This window comes from Ictidomys tridecemlineatus, chromosome 12, assembly GCF_052094955.1.
Source record: "Ictidomys tridecemlineatus isolate mIctTri1 chromosome 12, mIctTri1.hap1, whole genome shotgun sequence".
In the NCBI taxonomy this organism is placed as follows: Eukaryota; Metazoa; Chordata; class Mammalia; order Rodentia; family Sciuridae; genus Ictidomys; species Ictidomys tridecemlineatus.
This window is the reverse complement of record NC_135488.1, coordinates 11,366,126-11,391,179: the sequence shown is the minus strand read 5'-3', so window position 1 is coordinate 11,391,179 and position 25,054 is coordinate 11,366,126. Positions and strand designations below refer to the sequence as shown.

General features: G+C 33.2%; 1 protein-coding gene across 1 annotated transcript in view; it reads left to right on the top strand.

The window, feature by feature from the left end:
- The window catches only part of LOC144369505 (inactive N-acetylated-alpha-linked acidic dipeptidase-like protein 2), a 31,576-nt gene extending 13,459 nt beyond the window's left edge, over positions 1-18,117 (top strand). The window contains exon 2 of the mRNA XM_078029782.1: positions 17,919-18,117. Coding sequence (XP_077885908.1) covers positions 17,919-18,117 — 199 coding nt within the window. The remainder of the gene's footprint in view (positions 1-17,918) is intronic.
- Positions 18,118-25,054: the final 6,937 nt, after the last annotated feature.

The window sequence follows — 25,054 nt, the reverse complement described above, 5'->3', positions numbered from 1 at the left end:
TTAATATGGTAGTCACTAGCAACATAAATCTATTAAAAAGTTTGAAATGTAGTTAGTCTAAGTTATGATGTTAAAAATATAAAATGCACAATGAATTATGGTAGACTTACTATGAAAAAAGATAAATGAAAAATATTGCTAATAATTTTTTATTGATCCATGTTCAAATGATAATACGTAGATAAACAAATATAATAAAAGTACTTGACATTTCTTCTTTACATTTTTTTACTTTTAATTTATTCTAATTAGTTATACATGACAGTAGAATGCATTTTGACATATTGTACACAAATGGAGTATAACTTCTCCTTCCTCTACCTGAAAATGGTGCAGAGTCACACTGGAAGTGCAATCATACAGGTTTATAGGACAGTAATCTCTCATTCCAGTCTCCTTCCCATCTCCACACCTGCTCCACTCCCCTTACTCCCCTCTGCACAATCCAAAGACCCTTCATTCTCCCCCATCCCACCCCATTATGGATTAGCATCCGCTTATCAGAGAAAACATCCAACCTTTGGTTTGGGGGGTTGGCTTATTTCACTTAGCATGATATTCTCCAGCTCCATCCATTTACCTACAAATGCCATAATTTCATTCTTTTTCAAGACTGAGTAATATTACATTGTGTATAAATACCACATTTTCTTTATCCATTCATCAATTGAAGGGTACGTAAATTGGTTCCACAGTTTAGCTATTGTTAATTGGGCTGCTATAACCATTGATGTGGATGTATCACTGTAGTATGCTGACTTTAAGTCTTTGGGATATAAACCAAGGAGTGGGATAGCTGGGTGAAATGATGGTCCCATTCCAAGTGTTCTGAGGAATCTCCGTACTGCTTTCCATAGTGGTTGCTTATTTTGATGACACAGGGTCAGCTGAAAAATTACAATATGTAAGCATTGTGGGAGGCCCTGTGGGCTAGAAGTTTTGCAGCAATGCTTGTGCAGGATATTACACACCGTGGCTATCAGTGAACACTAGTGAGCAAATGTTAAAATTGAGATGAAAATATTTTAACCAAATTAGCTTAGTAACTTTCTTTTTATTAATTATGAATTATTTTTTGCTATTTTTACCCTCTTTTTTTCTTCTGACTAAAAATATGACCTTTTCAACACTAACTTGGTCATTTCTGTTCTTTAACCCTTTCACTCCTGACCTTACTCTACCAATTTTCCAAAATCCTCCCACCTCTATTTCTACACATTGATTATCAGTTTTGGTTGCTGCAGTGATTTCTACCTTTTGCTTTGAAAACGTATTCCTAAGGCCTATGTGAAAATAAATCATTTTCCCCAACTCTTTTACACTACCATACCCTTCTTTATTCATTGACCTAATTTCCCAAAGCCTGGTTTACTTTACCTGGTTACTTTAATCCTGCATTTTAAAGTAGGATTAAAGTTTTAATATATATATATATATATATATATATATATATATATATATATATAACTTTAATATATATATTATATATATACACACACACACACATATATATACATATTCTTTTATACACATATATATTTTTCTATGGCTTCTCTCTTCTCTTTTTTAATTTGTTCTTTTTTATATATATACATGGCAATAGAGTGTATTTTGACATATTATACATACATGGAGTATAACTTATTCTAATTAGGGTCCCATTTTTGTGGTTGTACATGATGTGAAGTTACATTGGTCATGTATTCACAAACATGTGTAGAAAAGTTATGTCCAATTCACCCACTTATTTTTTAAGCCTGTAGCGTTGGCTCCCCTTCCTCATGTAACATTGTACTGCTGTTATTATCTCCATATCATTGAAGACTACCACTCGGTTTTCAACTCTCTTTTGGAAGCCCTCCATTTTCATCCTTGGTGGAGTGTACCCAACTCGGGTTGCCTCAGTTTCCCCATTCTGTTTTCAGTTGCTCACTTTTATCTTAGAAGTTTTTCTTTCAAGTTACTTGTTAGACTCTCTTTAAATTAAGAAGTACTTTTTCCCAAAGTTAACATCCAGAAGTTTGGACTCATAGCCAATTTTGCTTAAAATAAATAGTTCAATATTTTATGATTATTATTATTACTATTTTTTTTAACAAAGTCAATACTGTGGTTCGAATGTCTCCTTCAAAACACGTGCTGAATTTAGTTTCCACTGTGATGGTATTGGCAGATGGGATCTTAAAGAGTGATTAGGTCATGCAAATCTGCCCCTGTGAAAGGATTAATGCCTTTATCAAAGGACTGGGTGGTTAGTTAGAGTGGTCTTGCTGTGCATGTGAGCTCTTTTACCCCTGTGCTCTCTTCCTCCCAGCCTTTTGCCCTCACTTGCTTTCTTGCTTTTTTCCTTTGGACATGTTAAGATGCAGCAGGAAGGCCTTCACCAGAGGGCGCCCTTCAATCTTGGGATTTCTCAGTCTCAGAATTGTGAGAGAGGATTTTCTTTATAAATTACCCAGTCTGTGATATTCTGTTTTAGCATCAGAAAATGGACTAAGAATTTCACAATGATAAAATCCCAATTAATGAGGTTTACTATTTTTTTAACTATCAAAAGAGGCAGGGATTTCACAAAGATAGATTCAATAAGAAGTGAATAGAGTCAGAGGTTATAAAGCACATACTTGAAGGTCATATTCTTTTTTATGTTCCTACTTTCTTTTAGAACAATGTCTTTATTATGCTCGAAAAGTTTCTGCTAGTTCAACCCTCTATTGGTGTGTTAAAAGAGACATAGATTTTAAGTGTTCAGAGTGGGTGGACAAGGTTTAATGTCTGTGATAAACTGCTGCTTTTGTTAGAAAACACCCTGAGGCAAGTATCTCTGCCCATCTAACATGATGTTTGAAAGGAAACCATTGTCATGAAGAAAGGAAGAAAATTTATAAGCAGTTTTCTTATTGATGAAGCTATGAATTATTGTAGGTTTGGGACATGCTATACTCTGGAAGATTGGAAAAGGTTTATTTTGTTGTTTCTGCTGGAAGCCTTTTCTGTGTGTGAGCCATGAATTTCAAGTTTCATATTTGTTGGACTATTGTTTTAGCATAAGTATAAAAACCCATAAGATATTGGGATTAATACCCTTTTCACTGTATGCTTTTATAAATCTCAATTCTGCTCCTCAGGCCTGTGGATGTTAGGCAGACTAATCTCTCCATGTCTAGTTTCTTTCTATACAAAAAAAAATGCTATAAACTGGGCACAGTGGTGCATACCTGTAATCCCAGAAGCTCAAGAGGCTGACGCAAGTTCAAAGCCAGCCTCAAAAATGGTGAGGCACTAAGCAACTCAGTGAGACCCTGTCTCTAAATAAAATACAAAATAGGGCTGGGGATGTGACTCAGTGTTTAGGTGCCCCTGAGTTCAGTCCCTGGTAATCCCCCACAAATGCTATAAGAGGCCAGGTATATGCCTGTAATCTCAGCAATTTTGGAGGCTGAGGTAGAAGGATAGCAAGTTTAAGACCAGCTTCACAATTTATCAGGCCCCAGTCTCAAAATAAAATTAAAAAGGTGTGGAGCTGTAGCCCTGGGTTCAATCCCAGTACAAAAAAAAAAAAAAAAAACGCTATAAAAGTAAGGCTGCTTACATTAAATTGTTTTGAGAATTATATGAGTTAAAGTACACAAAATGCTTAGAATGTTGTCAAGCATACATTAAATGCTCAAGGAATCTTAGCGATTACTACTATCACCATAAATACTTTATATAATCAAATTTATTTGGTGTGTACTTGATAGAAACCTGAGGAGATAAACAATGAACAAGAAACTCTCTTCATTCTTGAGCAGTTCTGCCTGAAGAAAGATAAGTATCAATAAAAGAGTCACAATGGTCTGTGATTAATACTATAGTAGATTCATCCAGCTCTGTACCATGGTGGTACTGAGGAAAGATTAATAAACTTTGCCTGAGTTTGTTGCAAAGTACTAGTAGCAGGACTCCTTTCTTAACTACATCAAACGTGTGCTGTGTTCATTCAGACCATGAGGAACTTCTTTTCCCATTAGTATCTCTGATTTAGCAGTTGGATTCCAAGTCACAGAAATCGCATTCGCTAATTTGCTACGATCATTTAAAAAATTACAAAAAAAGACCTTCCCTATCAATCTACAAATGTATCTCAGAAAACTCTACTAGGGAAGTAGAGTTACAGGAAAAGCAAACAGGTATGTGATCTAGTAGTTAACGGCATGTTGAAGTACAAAGGGACAGGTGGTTTTATTTGCACAGACACTTGCAGGGCATATGTGTCTTGTAAAATCCATGGAAGTGCCCTTTCCCTTGTTCTCTAACTGTTGCTTTTGATCCACATTTTTCTGGGCAAGAGAAGTCATCTAATGATCTCAAGAGTTCTATGAAACTAAGAGTAAAGTCAGCTGAAAGTTAAGGGGGTTAGTATGTGTGTTATCCCAGAAAACAAAACAGAAATTTCAAATAAAAACAGAAGATAGAGCATTTTGTTGTTGACCCTACCAGGTACTGCGCAAAGCATTTCACATGTAATAACTCATTTATTAGAAATACGTATATTTAGAATAACAAATAAATGATATATTATAAACATTGTAGGAACTGGTGTTTCCCATTTTACAAATGAAGAGAAAGGGTTTCAGAGAAGGTAAATAGCTTCACAATATTCTAGATCATCAGGCCAGAACATGGTGGTGATGGGTCTGGTGGCTTGTGTTGTGGGCATAGAGAGGTAAAATTGAACCTCTACCCTCTTATCATTTCTGGCTGGCCCTGAAAATTAACATTTGAGAGATTAATAGAAGAAGGCATACCACAATTTGTTTGATGATTTTTTTAAGTACCTTGGAGCCATAAAATGAAATTGAAGACTCAAATTGAGAGCCAAATTCCTATACTACACCAAGAAAAGTGAGTATTTATGAAACTGTGGTAAGACAAAGGGAACTGGGCTAGGACAATGAACTGTAGAAAGAAATGGCTCACCTGGACACAATTTGTACATTTCCCTTGGCCTCTACTTCTCATTGCTCATGACAAAATGTCTCCCCCCTCCCACTGTCCAAGGAGTGCATCTTTGTTCTATCTCAGGCATTCAGGAAGAAAAATAATGAAGAGAGAACCCTTCATGTATTTGCTGCTTTTCAAGTGTGTTCAGCTAAAAATAATTATAGACAAAGTGATATGTGTTATAATGCCATGTTTGGACTCCTTGATTTTAGACCCAGATGGACATAATTTTGATACGGACCACTTAGTATTCCCCTCTTAAACTTCCCTCAATTATTATGTTTTAGATGTAGTATATATTATTTTCAAATATGTTCCTTCTTTAAATTGTTCTTCCTCAATAGGGAATAAATGAGTCCGTTACAGCATAAATCATAAAAATTAGGTATATTGGTGAACCTCACACTATGCAATCGAATGAGTTGATTACTGGTATAAATAGCACTTCCATAAATAATGTCCTATTTTGATAAAGCATATGTAATGAATATTAAGATTTGAAGATGGTTCTTGGAATGGAAAGAAGAGTATGATGATTTGAGAGTAAATACCAAGACAGGCTGCTGTGGAAATATTCTACAGCCTGTAAGAAATCCATGGCTTTCTACCTCCACATATTTACATTGGTGCCCATGAAACAATACAACCAGCACTTTACCTCTTAAAACACAGTGTGATATATATATGTGTATATATATATATATATATATATATATATATATATATATATATATATATATATATATATAAAGAGAGAGAGAGAGAGAGAGAGAGAGAGAGAGAGAGAGAGAGAGAGTTTGGAATGTCTTTTATTCTTGATTTTTATGAGACTAAACATAGCATTTTACAGTATAATAAACAGCTTTCTGTTCAGTTATATGATTTGGGGATGGAGGCACAGAATTTAGATTTTTTTTCATATTTCATCATAGGAAAGAATTACTGTACATATACACACATATATTTTGATTATGTACATATATATCTATTCTTATCCATACATATATGTATCACATATATAAACATATATATGTATTTACACACATAAAATACATATATATACAAAATGTATATACCTCAAAATGTATATACAGATGATAAACACTGAAATAGCAAGAATAAGGCAGAAATGGTTCCAAAATGCTGTCAGATATGAAGTGTTTCTCTGAGTTGATACTTTATATGCTAATAAAACCACAGGGGGGAAAAGCTTGTATGGCTTATCCTCCAAGTCTCTATTTATTCACAGCTGTTCAATAGTAGCACTAATGATCGTTATCATTGTACCTCATTTCCATTCGGAAAGTGAAAAACAATTTTCAAATTCTATTACAAAAGGCAAAGCAAAGTTTACCTGGCTGTATAGAGCTAGGTAGAGAGATTCAATGAAATATCTTTTAAAAGTCTTCCTAAATTTTCATAGGTATGATGAGAATAATACCATTGTAACCACTTTCTTCTTTTTCTAGCAAAATGTAGGCCATCCTGAATTCATCTTTTCTAAGTGTTAAAAAAATAAAAATTTTATAATCGAAACATCATGAGACTTAATCATCTTAATGTATTTTATGAAATTCAAAAATCATTTCACTGACTACCTGACATTTATATAATTTCGACATAGAACACACTTTACTATTAGAGGTCTTGGCTTTTGTATGGCACAGAATTCAATGAGTGAAAGTGTTTGGGGGATATTGGGTTATGTCTGCCAGAGCATTCACTAAGCATAGAATAAAATGTCAAGGTGACTTGTTTCAAGATGTTTAGTGCAAAGAACCCATTAGTTTTCTCCCTCTCAACTCAGGGCCACAGTTCCAAAGGGTCTGGATAAGAGATCCAAGTACTATTTTTTGCAGAGTCAGTCAGTATAAGGCTTCAAGAGAGAAACGGGATGGACATAGATTACCAGAACACAGTCAACTGGAGAAAACTAATGGCTTCAAAAACTAGTCTGTATTTCAGACATTAACATCTACATTCTGCAAAAGAGCTAACTACCCACTCATAATATATAGTTATTAACTAAAATACACATAAATTTTAATCAATTTATTTAGGTATAATTTAATTGATTAAGAAAAGATAGGATTAATTTTTAAATAAACAGTGACCACAGTATCTGGTTTCTTACTAAAGGGGAAAGTTAGCAATTAATTAATTCAAAAAGCCAGTCACAGTGGCACAAGCCTGTAATCCCAGCAGCTCAGGGTGCTGAGACAGGAGAATTGCAAGTTCAAAATCAGCCTCAGCAAAATCAAGGCACTAAGCAACTCAATGAGACTCTGTCTCTAAATAAAATACAAAATAGGGCTGAGGATGTGGCTTAGTGATTGAGTGCCACTAAATTCAATCCCTGCCCCCCCCCAAAAAAAATTGATTCTGATTTCATAACCAGCAAAGTCAGAGAATTTTGAATAACATTTAGAAGAAATTACTGGGTTTGACTTAACCTTAATCAGCAAAACCAAATGATTATGACTTTCTCCCTTCACTTTAATAATGTGATTTATATATCCTTATCCTTTTCCTTGGCATAATTACCAAGGAAATGGGCTAAGCAATCTTAAATGAAGTCAGGTCTGTGAATATAAGTCTAAGTAATGAGCCCCTCAACAGCCCATATCCACTGTTCATCGAAAACTTCAAGCCATCACTGCTAGTCCATAAAGACTGGAATTCAAGATTATGGCTGTTTTGTTTTTAAGAGTAAAGCATTGGCTGTCCAACTGCCCGGAGGGTGAACATCCTTGAATCTGAAACAAGCAGAACTAGTAGATGTTCAAATGTTTGAGAAACCAATTTGTTTTAACTGAAGCATGTGTCACCACTCTTTTGATAAGGGATGAAGCACATTTTTAAAGTATTTTTCTGACAATTGTAATTTTAGATTTTTCTCTCTTCTTTAAACTGCACAAGTGAGACATCATCTAAAATTTCCAGTTTCAATATCCCCATTTTTCGCAGTTTACTTGCAAAACAGTCTAAATGCAGATTTTTTTTATGCATCACTCTACTCCTCCCTTCCCTGATAATCTTTTCAATTACCTCTCCACATGTAATGCACCAATACTTTGTATCAATTAATCTTTGTGAAGTTTCCCAAAACATTCGGGTTCATTTTCACAGAAATAACTATTTCCTTCACACTTAATATGTAACTATTTATACAGTGTTAATTAAATCATGTAATTTTGTATATAATTACGTAAGTCCCTGGAAGAAACTAGTTTGAGAACAAAATAAGACCAGTTGCTAAATGAAAAACTCACTGGAGGGACTGTGGAGTATATGTAGGTATTGCTTAATATGGGTAAGTCAGGGAGAAGGAAAAAATATACAAATTCATGGAAGGTATCTCAGATCCATTGCATCAGAATCTTTTAAGCAGTTTAAAATTTCTCAGGTTATTCTTTTTTTAATATTTATTTTTTAATTGTATTTGGACACAATATCTTTATTTTATTTATTTATTTTTATGTGGTGCTGAGGATCGAACACAGGGCCTTGCAGGTGCTAGGAGAGTGCTGTACTGCTGAGCCACAATCCCAGCCCTCAGGTTATTCTTTTTTCTTTTTAAATTATTTTTAAAAATTTATTTATTTGTTTGTTTGTTTAATTAGTTACACATGAAAATACAATGACCTTGACATATATCCTATCTGACTCAAATGTATTTCAGGTTATTCTTATTCACATTTAATTTAATAGCCTCTGCTGGAATATTACAGAGTACTTATCAACTAATTTGAGGAGGAAAAACACTGTCCAATACAACATCAGTATAGAGAATAATTCTTTTAAAAAATCCTCTTGAAATTCACTTTTCTTTCCCAGCAACTAGTGCAGTGAATATTGTCTGGGTTGCTGTTTTTTAGATTATTGTTGAGTGTTTGATATCAGAGCCTCTTTCCCATATGAGGGGAGACCTAGAATTTAGTGACAAGACATATTTTATACCTGATCTACAGTACAGGCATGTGACCTTAGCTCAGCTAATTGCATGAGAACCTCCAAGGACTTCAAATCTGAAAGAAGTGAAACAAAGATGTAGAACTATTCCAAATTATTCATTGAAGATGGGATCAAGACTGGCTGGGGTTGATCGAATGTTGACAGGCAGCAGTATTTCCACGGTGGTGTGTTCCCCATGCAATGATGGGGTCTCTGGTATCAATGCTTTAAACTGACTATTCCTGTAGAAGATTTTGTCAGTGCTTTCGGATATTCGGCTTCCTTTGATTACTGTCGGGTTTTTAATATCTTCCATCACATCTGTAACCATTAAATGATTTATGAAACTAAATGTATAGTATACATGTACATACATTTATTTATTCTTAAATAAGACATTATTTTTTTTTTTCTGGATGGTATAACTAGATGCGCTCCTACTTTGTGTCAGAGACTCGAGAGCCCTCTTTAGCCCTCTGACATTCTTGGCTAAAATGAATGAAGGAATCTCCTTTTAGAATTCCCAAAGCATAAAACTATTTCTACTATCTACTCACAATTTGTATTTTTTTTAACTTTAACATAATCAATAGAAGTTTGCCTATCTAGTACTTTTTATAAATATTTTTTCAATTACACATGGACACAATATCTTTATTGTGTTTATGTATTTTTATGTGGTGCTGAGAATTGAACCCAGAGCCTCAGGTGTGCAAGACAAGTGCTCTGCCACTGAGCCACAACCCCAGCCTTAGTACATGTATTTTGAGAAAATTAATAGTACTATTAAATCAGATGATTTTAGCTTTTTTTAAAAAAAATACATAGTAAATTGTTTATGCTTCATTTGTTTACAGATTAAAACCAAAGCCTTCTTATTTCCTTATGCTAAGAGTTACAGATAGTAATGTATCAATAAATTTTGAGCAAATTGTGAAGGAACAATGCCAGAGAGTTCATTTAAAATATTATTTCTTATCACATTTTCAAAGTGAATATTTGGTACTTCAGCATCTGTAACAATTTCTTAAAATATGAAATGCAATATTTCTAGTCTCTGAGTAATTTAATATTAAAACATTTGTCCATTAAGTACTTTCAAACTTTGAGATCAATATTCATAGCTTCAATAGGTCAATCACTATACTTCATATTTATTTTTCCTTCCAGCTAAGATTAAGCAAACATTACAATATTCTGTTGATTTTGAAGTGTTTATCTTGAATAATATGTTTGTTATAGAAAAGAAACCATGCCATTTTTATCCCAAAACAGTCATATTTAAATGTCAAGTAAATGAATTTTCCAAATTATTTAGTTCAAAATAAAATCACATCTACAGCTATTAAATAAATATGCACATGTTCTAATAATCACCTAGCAAATCAATAAATATTGTATATATGGATACATTTGATTGAAAGTAACATAAAACTGGTTGAAATTGGCTTGAAGAGTAACATAACTTTACCTACTGTTTTAATCAGCTTTTTCACCCCTGTGACCAAAAGACTTGCAAAGAACAATTTTAAAGAAGGAAAAGTTTATTTGGGGCTCATGGATTCAGAGATCTCAGTCCATAGATGGAGAAACACATTGTTCAGGGCACAAGATAAGGCAGAACATCAAGGTGGAAGAATATGACAGAGGAAGGCAGCTCAGGAAACAAAGAAAGAAAGTTTTCTCACCAGAGACAAAATATGCACCCAGTGAGCCACCTTCTCCAGCCACACCCTACCCAGCCTACAGTTACTACCCAGTTAATCCCTATCAGTGGATTAGCTTAAAGCCCAATCATTCACCTCTGAATGTTCCAGCATTGTCTCACACATGAGCTGTTGGGGGATACCTCATACCTAAACCATAATACTCCTCAAATTGAAAATCGAAAGGAAGGGAAGATTTTAGGTTAGTTTGGTTACACATATCAATCATATCAGTAAGATTTAATTTACTTTTATTTCTCAGCTTTACAGTTGTCTTTTGTTTCTCTGAGCATGTAACACAGTGACTTACTCATCTAGGATGTTAAATACCCTACAGGATACTGTATCAGCTTCATCTAGAGACTGGTTTTCCATTGGGGGGAAAAAAATCGTGGCATTTACAGTTTCTGATTCTGTTAACCATGCTATTGAAAAGGAGAAAAAGGATTAGCTTTTATTACTTTTCTCAGAAATTGAAGGAATTACCACTCTTACAATCCTGTAGAAAGTTTCCCTTCTAATTTAATTCCCCAAACTTGGTCATATGCCTATTTCTGAAATCCATATTATGGCAATTGGAATCAGATCACCCAAGTTAAATTGATATTATCAAGAACTATCTCTGTAGTTTTCTAAACCAAAAGGCAAAGAATCTCTACTATGAGAAATAGTTACAGACTTTTTACTGCATTATGGCAAAGGCTATAAGATAGAATACTTATATTGAAGCAAAATTTTCTAATAGTTTAACATGCATAGAATAAGGGGAAATTGTGAGACATAAAATTAAATAATATTCCACATAATATTTTAAACATATGGATAATAATATGAAAAATAACTTTATATCTATAATAATAACTCTATAAAATTATAATTATATGGAAAATAATGTTTATAATTATTTATATAATATGCTTAAATAATATTTTAACTTTTTGTTTATGTCCTTTGTTTCCAACACAGACAATAAAGTTGTCTTTTGTTTCCCTGAGCACGTAACGCAGTGACTTCCTCATCTAGGATGTTAAAAAATGCTGTTAAGTAGAATAAGCAAAAAAGATCAATATTGACTCTGTTACTCACTTTACTTAAATAGATATAGCTAAATTATGAACTTTTTCCTTTAGAGTGAACTTTCCAAAACAAATCCATCATATCCTTCTCATTGGAATCAAATATAAATGAAAGAAAAACCTGAATTGCCCTTTTTTTTGACCTGGGCATTACTGTTTACCAGAGTTAATGAAAGTAGCTAAAAGAATAATGGAGAAAGGGCAAATGCAAATATTTGGGGTGTAAGTGTAAAGGAAATGCATCTTTATTATTTGTCAAAAGACCTTTAGGGTATTCAAGTGAAATTGTCTTTGAAGCGTAAAGGTCTTTTCTATGGAATGAAAGTTGAAATACTAAGAGATAATGGGTTCCAAATAAGTTAAAAGAAAGTTATCTAAATATTAAGCTTCAGGTCATACATTCATTAGTGGTGGGAAAGTAAGTAATAGCAGTGAAAAAAAAATAAAAATAAGAGACCAATTAAAATAAGAAACCAATTATGTGAGCATGAAATAAGTAGTAAACAGTACTACCATCTTCTTAAAATTCTGGAAGGTTCTAAGAATTGTGATAATCTTCATATAATTTCTGTTTCCCCTTTGGAATTATCAGAAGGTTTCTAAGTGTAAAAATATAATTTTTCTTGTTGGCCAGCCATCATGTACTCTATCGCATGGAAGGAGAGTCTTTCTGAAATATCCTAAAAGATAACCTCTTATTCAGGAAACTTCTCTTGAAAAACAATGTAGTTATGTGGACTGAGATGTCTTGACAATAACTAAATAGAAAAATTGTTGTTTATCTTTGATATTAAATATAAAATATAGCAGAATAAGAGTGGAAACAAATAGGATAATTTTTGTCCATTTCTTGGGCTATACCACAGCAAAATGATCTATACTTTATATATATATAATTTTCTTAACTTAGACTTCCTAAGACAAAATAGCATAAAATGGATGACTTCAACAATACACATGTCCTTCTGACAGTAGAGAGCCTGGGAAGTCTATGATCAAGGCACCATCATGGTTGGGTTCTGGAGAGGACTCCACTTCCTGGGTTGCAGACCATTGCCTTCTTGCAGTATTCTCACATAGTGGAGACAAGAAGCTGTGTTCTTGCTTTTTCTTCTCATAATGGCAATAGTCTTTTGCTGGAGGTTTCACCCTCATGACCTCATCTAAACCTATTTACTTTCCAAAGCCCTCATTTCCTGGTACTATCACATTGTGGGGATAAGATTTCAATATATAAATTTGAAGGAACACAAATATTCAGTTCATAATGTTGGTTGACTTTATGTGTGTTTAATGAAAAAAAATATCCCACTTGGCACTCTGTAAACAACTTTAAAACTGAATGAATCAACACAAATAAACTTTGTAATGTGTACCTCATGAGGACTGTTTGACATGATTTTCTCATTGTTCTCTGAATTTAGTTGGTCATTTGAAGACTTGTATAATCCTACTACACCTTGTACCCTGTCAATGTGTTAAAAGATAACAGAGAACTCATTCTTATATCAACATAAACCTTTCTCTTCCGGAAGAGAAGCACTACCAAATTATATCACCTATCTTTTGAAAATCATTCCAAAATTTAGTGGCTTGAAATGATAATTGTTTATTTTGTCCATATTTCTTTAGCTTGACCATTTAGGCTGAAGTCAGTTGTGTGGTTCTTGGTCTGGGATGGAGAGGTTCTGTCCTAGCTGTGTTTGTGTCTGTAATCAGTGAGCACTGGTTGTCTTAACAAGATGAGCACCAACTCATCTGATTTTTAACTGGAAAAGGAAGGCCTCGCTGTTCAGGTCTTCGGTATTCCGTGTGGTACCTGTTCTTCCAGCAGGTAACCCAGTATGAATTTCACAATAGCTTGGGGAAGAGACAGAACGGCAGCATGTAGGATCTATTGAGGCTTTCGCATAGTAAGTATGCCACACTCTTATTTCTCAAAGCAAATATTAAGGCCAAACCAGTTTCAAGCATTCAAATAAATTCTTTACCTTGATGGAATGAGATGCAAAGTCAAGTTTTAATGGAGTCTAATAACAGAAAGAGGACTCATTGTAGCCATTTTTAAAATTTATTTATTTGTTTGTTTGTTTATTTATTGGTGCTGGAGATTGAGCCCAGATCTCATGCATGCTAAGCACACACTCTACCACTGAGCTAGATCCCCAGTCCATTTTTTCAAACCATCTACCATGCATGTCTTTCTGTCTCAGATGTCTGGAGCATAAGTTTAAGACTTGACAATATCAACCATGGTCTTAATTTTCCTTCTGCTTTGACTAGGAGAGACAAAATTCAAATTTAACTGAAAGGATATTTGTTTGCACTTTAAATAGGGTAGACATGTGTTTAGTGAATTTTCATCCAAGTCAAATAATTTTTTTCGAATATTGATATAAATATAATAGTCCACTGTTAACTATGGAGTACAGTTAGTACAATCCCTAAAATAATTAGAAACAATTATGAGAACTAGAGCTAGCCCTTTCTCTTTGCATTCAGCATGTATACACAATCAGCTTTGCAAGACATGACTTATTATTTAGTGTGATTTCATTAAGAGTTTCTCAACATGAGGTATAATGAATGTTAATTCAGGTTTACAATGGGTGGCATCCTGTGCCATTGATGAATATACAAAGGAATATTTGAAAGAGAGTTATCATTTCCATAATTAATTGCTAATTCACACACAGGGTAATGACTCATGAAGATTTTAAATGCCTTTATTTCAAAATTCATTTTTTTTTCCAGTTTTCTTTTGCATTAGTTGAATGGGAAAGATTTGTCAGTTGAGTAAAGACACTTCATCTCCCTCACCAATGCTGCCGGGAGTTATTAATTAGGTTTCTGAGTTTGGCACTGCTCTTTCCTGGTCACCGTGATGTGTCATTGAAACAGACCCATTAAAATGAGTGATGTGTGTTGTAATTTCATTAGTGTCATCAATAATGTATTACACTTTCCTTTTAGTAGTCTCTTTGTGTTGTGTGGGGGTCAGGATGACTGTATGAATTACATTTATAAGATCCAAATTGTTACAGATGAGGGGAGATAGGCATGAGGGTGGAATTAATGTTATTTTAAACATGATAGCTACTAAAATGATTTCAATTAAATAATATTTTAATTAGGTCTGATTTCTCTACATGCCATGCTGAGATGCATGTTGTGTGTATGCAAATAGGATTCTGATTTATTGATTTAGAGCCATGCTAATACAGTCCATTCTTTATGTAGAGAAACTTTCTGAAATGTACTGAAGCAGATGTATCTAAGAGCATGAATGGTTCACTAAGTGGTATACATTTTTGTGGTTGTAAAGTACAGATTATTGACATAGAAACTCTTCAAATGTATTTTTTTTCACTTCCACTCAGTTTTCCTTCCAGACCTGTGACTTTTGACAGACTATGGATCCATTCCGGGTCTGACCTAATTGGAATAATATTGATCTGTAATTAGAAAGAAGAAACATTTAAGCAGCCTGATACAGATATGCTGTTGAAATCTCTGCATTTTGTTGGACTAAAGTTCAATTTTGGTGGCATCACGTGGTAATACAAAGATGTTTAGAAGATTTAGAGGTTACCATCAGAAGCATTGATTTAACTAAAATATTTAAAAGAAAAGAAGCATTTGCATATTAAAAATGGTACAGTCATAGTTTTGGTACTCAGAGATTATCCTGGAATATGTAAGTTTAATGGTTGAGTATATAAGAAAGATCTCAGAACTAAGAAATATGTAAGAATATATGTGATGGAATTTAAGCATTACCTGGGTTTTGTTTTAGGCTTAGTTCAAATATTAAAAATAAAATAACATAATGCTACCTTTCAGAAAGGAATGAAAATGCAGAATTTTATTTTATGTAAGCAGGAAGCTATATGGTTTTTAGTACACACACACACACACACACACACATACACACACACACACACAAAGAAATTGGAAAAGATGAGCTACTTCTGCAAATCAGTAGGAGAAATGATCCATCTAATGAAAATTTAAAGATTTTTTTAATTTTTGTTATCCATAATTTGTTTTTCAGGTAATGCAGTCTTTCAAGGTGGAAAATGAGCTTTTGTTATTATAATAATGATAAACTAACTTAAGTTACATCGGCATCTACACAAATGAAGATTTTTCTCGTAAATTGAGATGAAAACATTTTAGTGTCTTGTACTCAACTAGAATCTCAGTATCTGTAGTTTTATTCTGATTTATATCCAACTTTGGTAGAAATGGATATGAGTGTTTATCTGTATAATAGCTTGCTATAACTTTACTACTCGATTCACGTAGCATATGGAAAATGTGGTTAGCTCCTTGTAGAATTTCACTAAGCAAAAAAGATTCATTTTTATTCACATGGAATGTTTACAGTCATTATAAAAGCATGTTACTATGTAGCTTCCTAGTTAGGAAGAGCAGATGTGGGTATTTAGAAAGTAATTATAATCATTGTATTTTTTGTTCTTTATACCTGGACATTCATTGTAGGATGTATTTTTATTCTTCCATATTATCTCTCTTCTAGATATTTTGCAGTAGTTAGGACTAAAATTTTACATAAATATATTAGAGACTATTCATGATTGAATGAATTGTCATCAAGGGATCAATCCTGTAACCTTTATGAGCATGTTTTATTAATATCATCTTATCATTTGACTGAATATTAATATCTAAAATTTAATAGGCATAGACTGTATAAATATGAATGTACTTTATATCGGTTTTTAAATAGTGGAGAAAATCACTGTAATAGCCTAAGAAACATTAAGTAGGTTCTTCATAATGTACTAACTGCAGTGGTACAGTTTATTTAATGAAGAGTTTTGATAATAATGATTATAATATTTTTGTTTGTGAGCAAGCTGAGCAATATGTCCTCAAGGAATAGAAGTATTTGATACAACTTTTGAAAATATCTATTTACTTTTAAGCTCTGGAAATATATTTGCCACAAATTTGCTGAGGCTGGTTTTGATCCTTCTACTTCAGCCTCCTGAGCTGCTGGGATTATAGGAATATGCTATTGTGTACCTAAATTCATCTTTCTCAATCATTTGACTAAGTATCAGGAAACCATCATATTACACACTAAGACAATGTCATTCTAGATGTCAAACATGTAAGAAAGAAGAGGGAATAGTATAATAAATTTCATTTCCCACTTTTGACAATTATTACCTAATGGTTCATATTATTTTATATATACTGTTTATAACTCCACTCTATATTTTCCCTCCAAGTATTTTTAAAGTAAATCTCAGAAATCATAACATTTATTTGCAAATATTACTTTACATACTATTGTAAGACAACAGCAATTTTAGAAGACATGCTAATGATACCATGATATCTAAAATATTAATAATTGCTTTATATCAATCAATAATCAACATTCAATTTTGTACTTCCCATATTAATGTATTTGTTTGCATAAAATCTAACAAAATCTTTATTTTGTGACTGGTTGACATGTTTCTTTTAGTCTAGAACACTAGTTCTTAATTGGGGTTACTTTTGCCCTATTAGGAATATTTTGGCAATGTTTGCACACATTTTCATTTCTTGATACAAAAAGAAGGATGCTATTAATAGCTAGCCCATGTAGTCCAGGGATACTGCTTATCATCCCACAGTGCATGGGAGAGTCACCACAGTAAAGACCCATCTGGCCCAAAGTGTTAGTAGGACATGGTTGAGAAACTCTGGTCTACAGGTTCCTCCTTTCTCTACTTTTTAAATGAAATTTAGTAGTTGAACAAACTGAGTTATTGGTTGTCTAGATATTGTTGCAGTCTGTGGTTTTCTAGAACATACTGTGCTATGATTTAGCATAATTCTGTCCCTTGAATTATTAGCAATTAAATTTGGAAGCTTCATCAGATACACATCATTTTTTTTCTTTTTTAGCAAAATTGTTTATGCTATTTCATAATGTACCATACTTCCATCAGGAGGCCCATGTCTGATTATCTCCTCTAATGTCATCAAAATGGGAAACTACTAATGGTCAATGTCTCAATCTCTTAATTCATTAGGTATCAAAAAATAGCAATATTACCTTTATAATGTCTTCATATATTGCAAACAACACTGCTTCTGGCAGTATTCATTACGGTGTTTGATATGAAAGTGGCATTGTGCATAAAACATTTACATATTCCTTTTTTCCTTTCAGAAACATCCTGTACCACACTGATGAGAAGACAAGCCAGTTTTCCATACTCATGGAGGCTTGGGAATACTGCAAGTCACTTACATCAAATGAGACTCTTCAAGAAGCCCTGTCAGATGTGTTGAACAGCATTAATTCAGCTCAAGTTTACTTCAAAGCAGGAGTTGATGTATTTGAGAGTGTCTTGGTTGGAAAGAACTGAGAAAACTCTCAGCATTTTAAAAAGTTTGTTTACAATTCTACAAGCAAAAGCTCTAATCAGACCAGATTTTCTGACATTGAAGACTCTCCCTCCTATGATTCTTTGACATGTTTAAAGCTATTATTACATTGTATTTTTTTAATGTACATATAAAAGAGCACTTTGCACATTTAGTATTTTTCTCATATCTACATTTCTGAATATGTAAAGGCAAGTTATTTGAAAAAAATAGTTAAGATTTATCTGTTAAAAAAAATCTGCTGTATTTTTATATATAAACTATTTTGGGGGAAAGTTCCAAGAAGTTCTGTATATCTTCACTTTTCTAGATAAAATGTGTAGGAGCACAAGTTATTCTCTCTGATAGAGCTATTAATGATCGAGTTTTTATAATATAAATGTAGAGTTGATATGGTTTCAGATTAACTTTACTATTAAGTGTTCAATATGAAGAATTCTAGTATTTTGACTGAGTGATTGGTTGCCCAAAACCACTTTGAATGTTTCTACTTTATGAAATGAAGTTCCCTTTTTTTAACACAACTAGATGTAGTAATACACTGGTTATGAAATTGTATTTTTTAAGTATTAATGAAAAAAAAAGAGCCATAAACATTCCAGGGGAAAATCTCAAGGTAGCTGCACAGAGCAATTTAAATGCAAATTTTTTTCTGAACAACTTATAAGGTGACTAGCTTTGAAACCCCTAATTTGCCTCAGTTGGTTTTGTAAGAATTTGGGGAGTGATATATTTGTCTTATGAGGGAAAAAAACATTTCTTATTTCTTTTTCTGTGGTTTCTGTTGGAATCAATGAAACAGAGGTTACTTCTAAAATGAAAACATCTCACATGGCTTTTCCTTCCCATCTTTTCTAAAACTCCTTGCTGTAAGGCAGTTTTCACAGAACACTATATAATTTCCTCAGCAAAATAGCAAAGTTTCTCTTTGAAAACCAAAAATATCACCAAAGTGCTTTTTATGCTCCTGACAAAAAAGAAGTTACTATGAAAGAAATATTTGTTTTCATCAACAAAAACTTCTGTAAATCTATTAAAAATATTGATTTTTTTTCCCTTCTTTATCCATAGTTGTGGCTTAGGTAAAAATGTAGAAAATATGCATACTTCATTCTTGCACACAATGCCATGTTTCCATAAGGGTATCTCTCCCTCACTTCTGTTCTTCTCTCAAGTAAGAAATTCAGCTGTTCACACTGATCTTGTCATTGACTAGCTCCAGTATCCATTATCCCCACAAATTCTAAAATAATTTTCTGTTAATGGACAGGTTAAACTTTAGCTTACCTTTAAAAACTATTTGTAAAATGTTCTTCTGATATTGGATAACTCCTTACAAATGTCTGTTAATACATTTTCCCTCCCAAACTCAACATTCACACACACTTCCCTGTTACACATTGCCAGAACAACATTGTAGACCATCCCTAGACATCTGAATCTTCACTTCTTATGGAGAAGCATAAACCTAACCTTAGTTTAAGATAAAGCTGAAGGGGAAGAATTAATCAATATTGATTAATTGATTTATATGGTCTGCTGCTTCTACCCTAAGTAATATTTATATGTTCAAAGCAGAGAATTAAGGCAATTAACTAGATAATTCAAACAAAAATTCTTTTGCATCTGAATTACCTGTGTGCACATATTTCTACATGAAAAATATAAGTACTTTACAATTCTTTTTGACCCATTTACTTATTTGAAAATATTTTCCATGTTGAAGCATGTGTTTAGGAAAGGGTTAAGAGTATTAGGTTCCTGCGTGCATTGATGTCAGCTCCCTGAATGCTCTGCAAAGATCAATAGCACACAAGCAGTCAGACTACCCACACAGACAAGTATGGGCCTATGCAGAACGCCTGATATCAGGATCTTAAATATTCAGTCAAAGTCCAATGTGTTCACTCAGTTTCTCATGTGGAGTTGAATTATATAACAGATAATGACAAACTATTATCAATTTGGTAGTCTACCACTTTAGGAAAAAAAACATAAAATAAATTCACTCCCATAACTCACAATAGTATTGAAAGCAGAAAATTGTTTTTCCTCTTTATTTTTTTTAAAGACTGTTTACATAGGTAAATCACCTGGCATACATAAAAAAAAATCTCATTATTTTACGTTCTTTACTTCTATATCATGAGGTATTTGTTATATGAAAATACTGCAGTTAAGTATATGAATTAACATGTCTTTATTAGTTTATTTAAGAGATTGTGTGAAGAAGCTTAATCACATTTACAATAGATGTTCAGCAATTCTATAGATTCTGCTCTACACCTTTCACTATGACAAACCGCTTCACTAACAGCATTACAACTATGATATGATTACCTCAAGGCCCCCCTCCAGATTTGTATCATTTTAATTTCTCCCCACAATAAATCCAAGTAAATAAAAATCCTGAACACACACAGCAAGCGTTATGTGAATTCATAGTAACATTTAAATTGTTTCCAAGACATCTGGGTGTCTGGTACTTCTCAAAATACTTCATAGGTAGAATTGTGCCAGGAGATAATGAATCATAAGTGATTATTTTCCTAAGAAAACATGGCAAATGTGTATCTCTGGAATTTGTGTTCAGGTAGAGTACCCACTGCCCTTTTATGGAAAGCCTGGGTCCTAGAGATGTGAGGAAGCCTGAGAGACACTTTGATCTAAGCCCTAGGATCTTGCCTTCAACCAGAGAAGGTACTGTCATGATACAGTGACTAAGAAATTTAGAAATAGTCACATATTTAGTGACAGGAAAAAAACCCAGCTGGAATGTCAGATTCTCTGCTTTCTTGTGCATCATGCTCTCTCCCTAAGGAGACAAGGTTACATGACCTCATCCAGTATATTCTATGTACCCAGCCATTCTGTCAAATGTTGTCTGGGTTAGGCACACCACTTTTTCATTCCACACTGGCTTACTCTCTGACTATAACTGACAAATCAAAATTTCCCAGGGAATCCAGGCAAAGTACAGAGACTGGTGACAGGGAAACAAGTGGAGAACCTCTCTGCAGGAAGCAAGAGACAACAGGAGGGAAGACATTGAGCATAATGTTTCTACAAATGAACACTTCAGCCAGGCGTGGTGGTGCATACCTATAGTCCTAGTGACTTGGGAGGCTGAGGCCGGAGGATTATAAATTCATGCTAGCCTCAGGAACTTATTGAGGCTCTAAGCAACTTAGTGAGTCCTGTCTCAAAATATATAAAAAGAGCTGAGGATGTGGCTCTGTGATTAAGCACCCTTGGGTTCAGTCTCTACTACCAAAATTAAAAAAAAAATTATGAAAGCACTTTTCAGCTCAGTGTACAATCAGCAATCTAAAGTAATATTTCTCAAAATGTGAAAATTGGGATAAAAAGCCTTAAAATATCTTTTGATTTCTGGATGATCCTTAAGCACACTAAAGGTTAAGATTTTCTCATCTGCATTAATTCTGGGTCTTGAGAAAACATTAGTTGGAACATAGCTAAGTTAATCAGAAGGATCATAAAGTTTTATTAAATGACATTATCTGAAAGAAAAAAAAAAAGGACCTATTTTATCTCTAAGAAAACCATTCTGATGCAGTCAGCATTTGTGCCTGCTACATGTCAGGCATGGTTGATTTTTTTTTTTCCCTAATTGAATCACTTTAACAACCAATTTTTAAAATGAGGAAACTAGGTTAAGTGACTTGTCCAAAATTCCAAGGTTAATAAAAGATAGTGAGGTGTTTCCCTTTTCTCTGCGGAACCTTCTACTGTCCACTCCTGTGTTCTTCACACTGAGCACTACAGAAAACATCAGAAGAATCTTTTGATTCGAGAAATTGATATAATTGAAAGTTTTAAAACCACTGACCAGATTGTCTTATCTACTTCTTCTGTAATATGGTGAAAGAGTTTGAAGAAAGGAGTCCTTATGGTGGTAGCCTACCTCAATAATGATATGCACATGTGAGTAAATTTGGGGATATCTCTAGGCATCAGACGTATACTATTGTAGACTATCAGGGCAACTAGACCCATAAATAGGAAAAGGAAAACAGAAACCATAGTCACAATTTCCCCTTCCAAATGCCTATGTGATTTTGTTGAGATTAAAAAAAAAAAAGGCATATACCGTGATTTAGAACCACAGTTTTATATCAGTTTTAAAACCTCAGAACAACTAATCGACTTTTTAAATTAAATAAATATATAGCAGACAGTAGTTTCCCCACTGGAAAGATGAGTGTCACAAAAATAAATTGTTTGTTGCCATCTTACTAATGATGAATCAGCATCTTTGCCTCAAATAAAATACTATAATTATTTGCACGATAAGTTGATAGGCCTAGTCAAAATGTTCTCCTGAGACATTTTGTGGTATGTGTAATTAATTACTTCAAAAATTAAACTTTCTCTGAGGATAGCACATTGTCATCTCATTGGTTTAATAGGCTGTTTAAGTGTGCCTTAGTCACACATTTGCTTAATAGAAAGGAATTATTTTAAACTGCTAATCCATGTGTTGAGTGGAAGGGAAATGGGCCCAAATATTCCAATAAACATATCATCAATGTAACACTTTGATAACAGGATCATGAACTCAGCCTGGGGTGGGCGGGGGGCAGGGAACAACGTGTTATTTTAGAAAAGAAATAATTTGCCCAGTCATACTTGTGAATTTGTATTCTTACATGAGTTTAAATTGCTAACTTTAAAAAAGCCTCATTAAATTTTGCTATTCTAAAAGATCCTAAAAAGCTTCAGTGTTCTAAATATCCCCATTAAATGTGAATATATTTCAGATAAGTGGATTTGTTTTGTACATCTCAGAATTATAAGTGGCGTGAAGATGAGTAGCAAAAGAAATTTGTAAAATGTAGCCCTTTCTAATCCTCTCTCTCTGTCCCCTCAATTTTCTGTTTTCTTTTTCCAGGTACACTATGGTAATGGGGATAGACATTTTTTTTTCTCACTGAGAACTAATTTTAAGATCTACCCAACACAAGATAAATACATGTTAATCAGTCAGAGTTTTAGTTCTATAATACCTTTCCTTTATCTTTCAAAGATGTAAAGTGCCTTCACCTAAAAATCTTGAGACTTGGTTTATTGAAAGATGACATATTTCTTAAAGGCATTTATAATCTCATACTCAGATTGAGTCAGAATTCGCAAAGTAAAATATTAAATTAAGGCAGTTTCAAGTAGCTTGAAGAAAAAGAAGCTGCTTCCAATTTTTAAGCTTCTGATTATATTATTTTGTTTGCGTTACACCTTTATGTAGCTTGCTGTAACCAAAATGGTAATTTTGATGTCTTAAGCCAAAAATCCAATCAACAAGGCCAAAGAAATGCATGGCTACTCTGTTTCTTGTGCAGGATTCAGTCAAGAATTAATTCAGAAACAGTTGATTCAGTGTCTACTTCTAGTCAGATCTTTAATGAGTGTAGACAGAGCCAAGCAGTATTCCACCTGATTCCTTTGATGTCTGCAGCCAATAAGTGCTGAGGTTGTTTTTCTCAGAGGGAAACAGATTTTATTTTCCAGGGGCTAATTAACATGCACCACCTCAGTCCCCAAAGGACCACACAGGTGCCTGTACTATGCCATATGTCATGTGCTATATTCATGCAAGCTCAAGAGATTAATATACAGTCATTATTATGAATGATTATGTTGCATTGAAGTTAATGTGGGTCTTTTGTTCTAATTAAAGTACAAACTTGGCATCTAAAGAGAACTTAGCTAGAGAAGTAGACTTAAAGTCCCTGTCTTAATGAACTACATATATTTTTTAATCAAAATGTGTAATTATTTAATGATCTTGCCTGCTCAGTAATTATAACTCTCCAACTACTTCAAAGAACCCTTATTCAATGTGTTACCATGCAGACGGTTAATACTTATATGTCTATCTTTGGAATCTCTCTGCCATTTTTGATCATGTTTTCAATGTGTATGGTAGTATTTTATTATGAATAATAATAATTTTTATTTCATTTTATATCAAGCTGCTGAAAATGGACTACCTTACTCTAAAAGATAGAATAAAATGTTACTATACTATGAAGATGATTTTGGCATATCTGTTTAATAAAAAACAAATATCCAAACAAAAATATTTTATTCCACCATTGCAAATTGTCTGCAAGAAACAAAAAGGCACAGATGGTTAAGTGTAACTCACATGAGTATATTCCAAAGACATCATAAATAATTCTATTTAGCAGCTGAAATAGGACTCTATTAGGTGATTTAGTGTTTGCATTGCAAACAGAAAGGTTTAGTGGCAAATATATCCCACACACTCTAACTTGCTACTCGGAGAATAAGAATTTGAATAGTACTCAGAAAAGAATAGAATTGTACTCAGAAAAGACAAAGGCTTTGTAGGACACTTTGAAGGGCTAACTTGTTTTGTTTTGTTTGTTTTTTTTTTTTTTTTTTTTTTTTTTTTTTTTTTTTTTTTTTTTTTTTTAGAAATCCAGAAAATCAGCATTACATTTTGATAATGGTTTTAAATATGTGCTGGGATTTCAACATACTCCATGTATTGAATATTTTAATGATATCTGTAATGTAGCAACATTAAAATATACAAGCCTTTGTAAAGCAGAAATTTCTCAGTGGTATAACATTAAAAATAAAATGCTACAATAAAAATTAAGGATGAGCAGGAGACTATAAACTAACATGGGGTAAAATTTGAAGGGTAATTTCTTCAAGTAAATTTGCTGTGATTAAAAATAAATACTTGTCAAGAGGTGGGCCAATTACTGAATTGCACTGAACTGCCTTAGTGTTGAAGGTTTTTTTTTTCAATATAATTTGATTATCATCTGTGATTCATTGTACAGAGATTTTCATTGTCATTGTCTTTGTTGTAATTAATTTTTACTGGCATTAATTTAGAGGAATGTGTCTGTAATTTTCTAATTA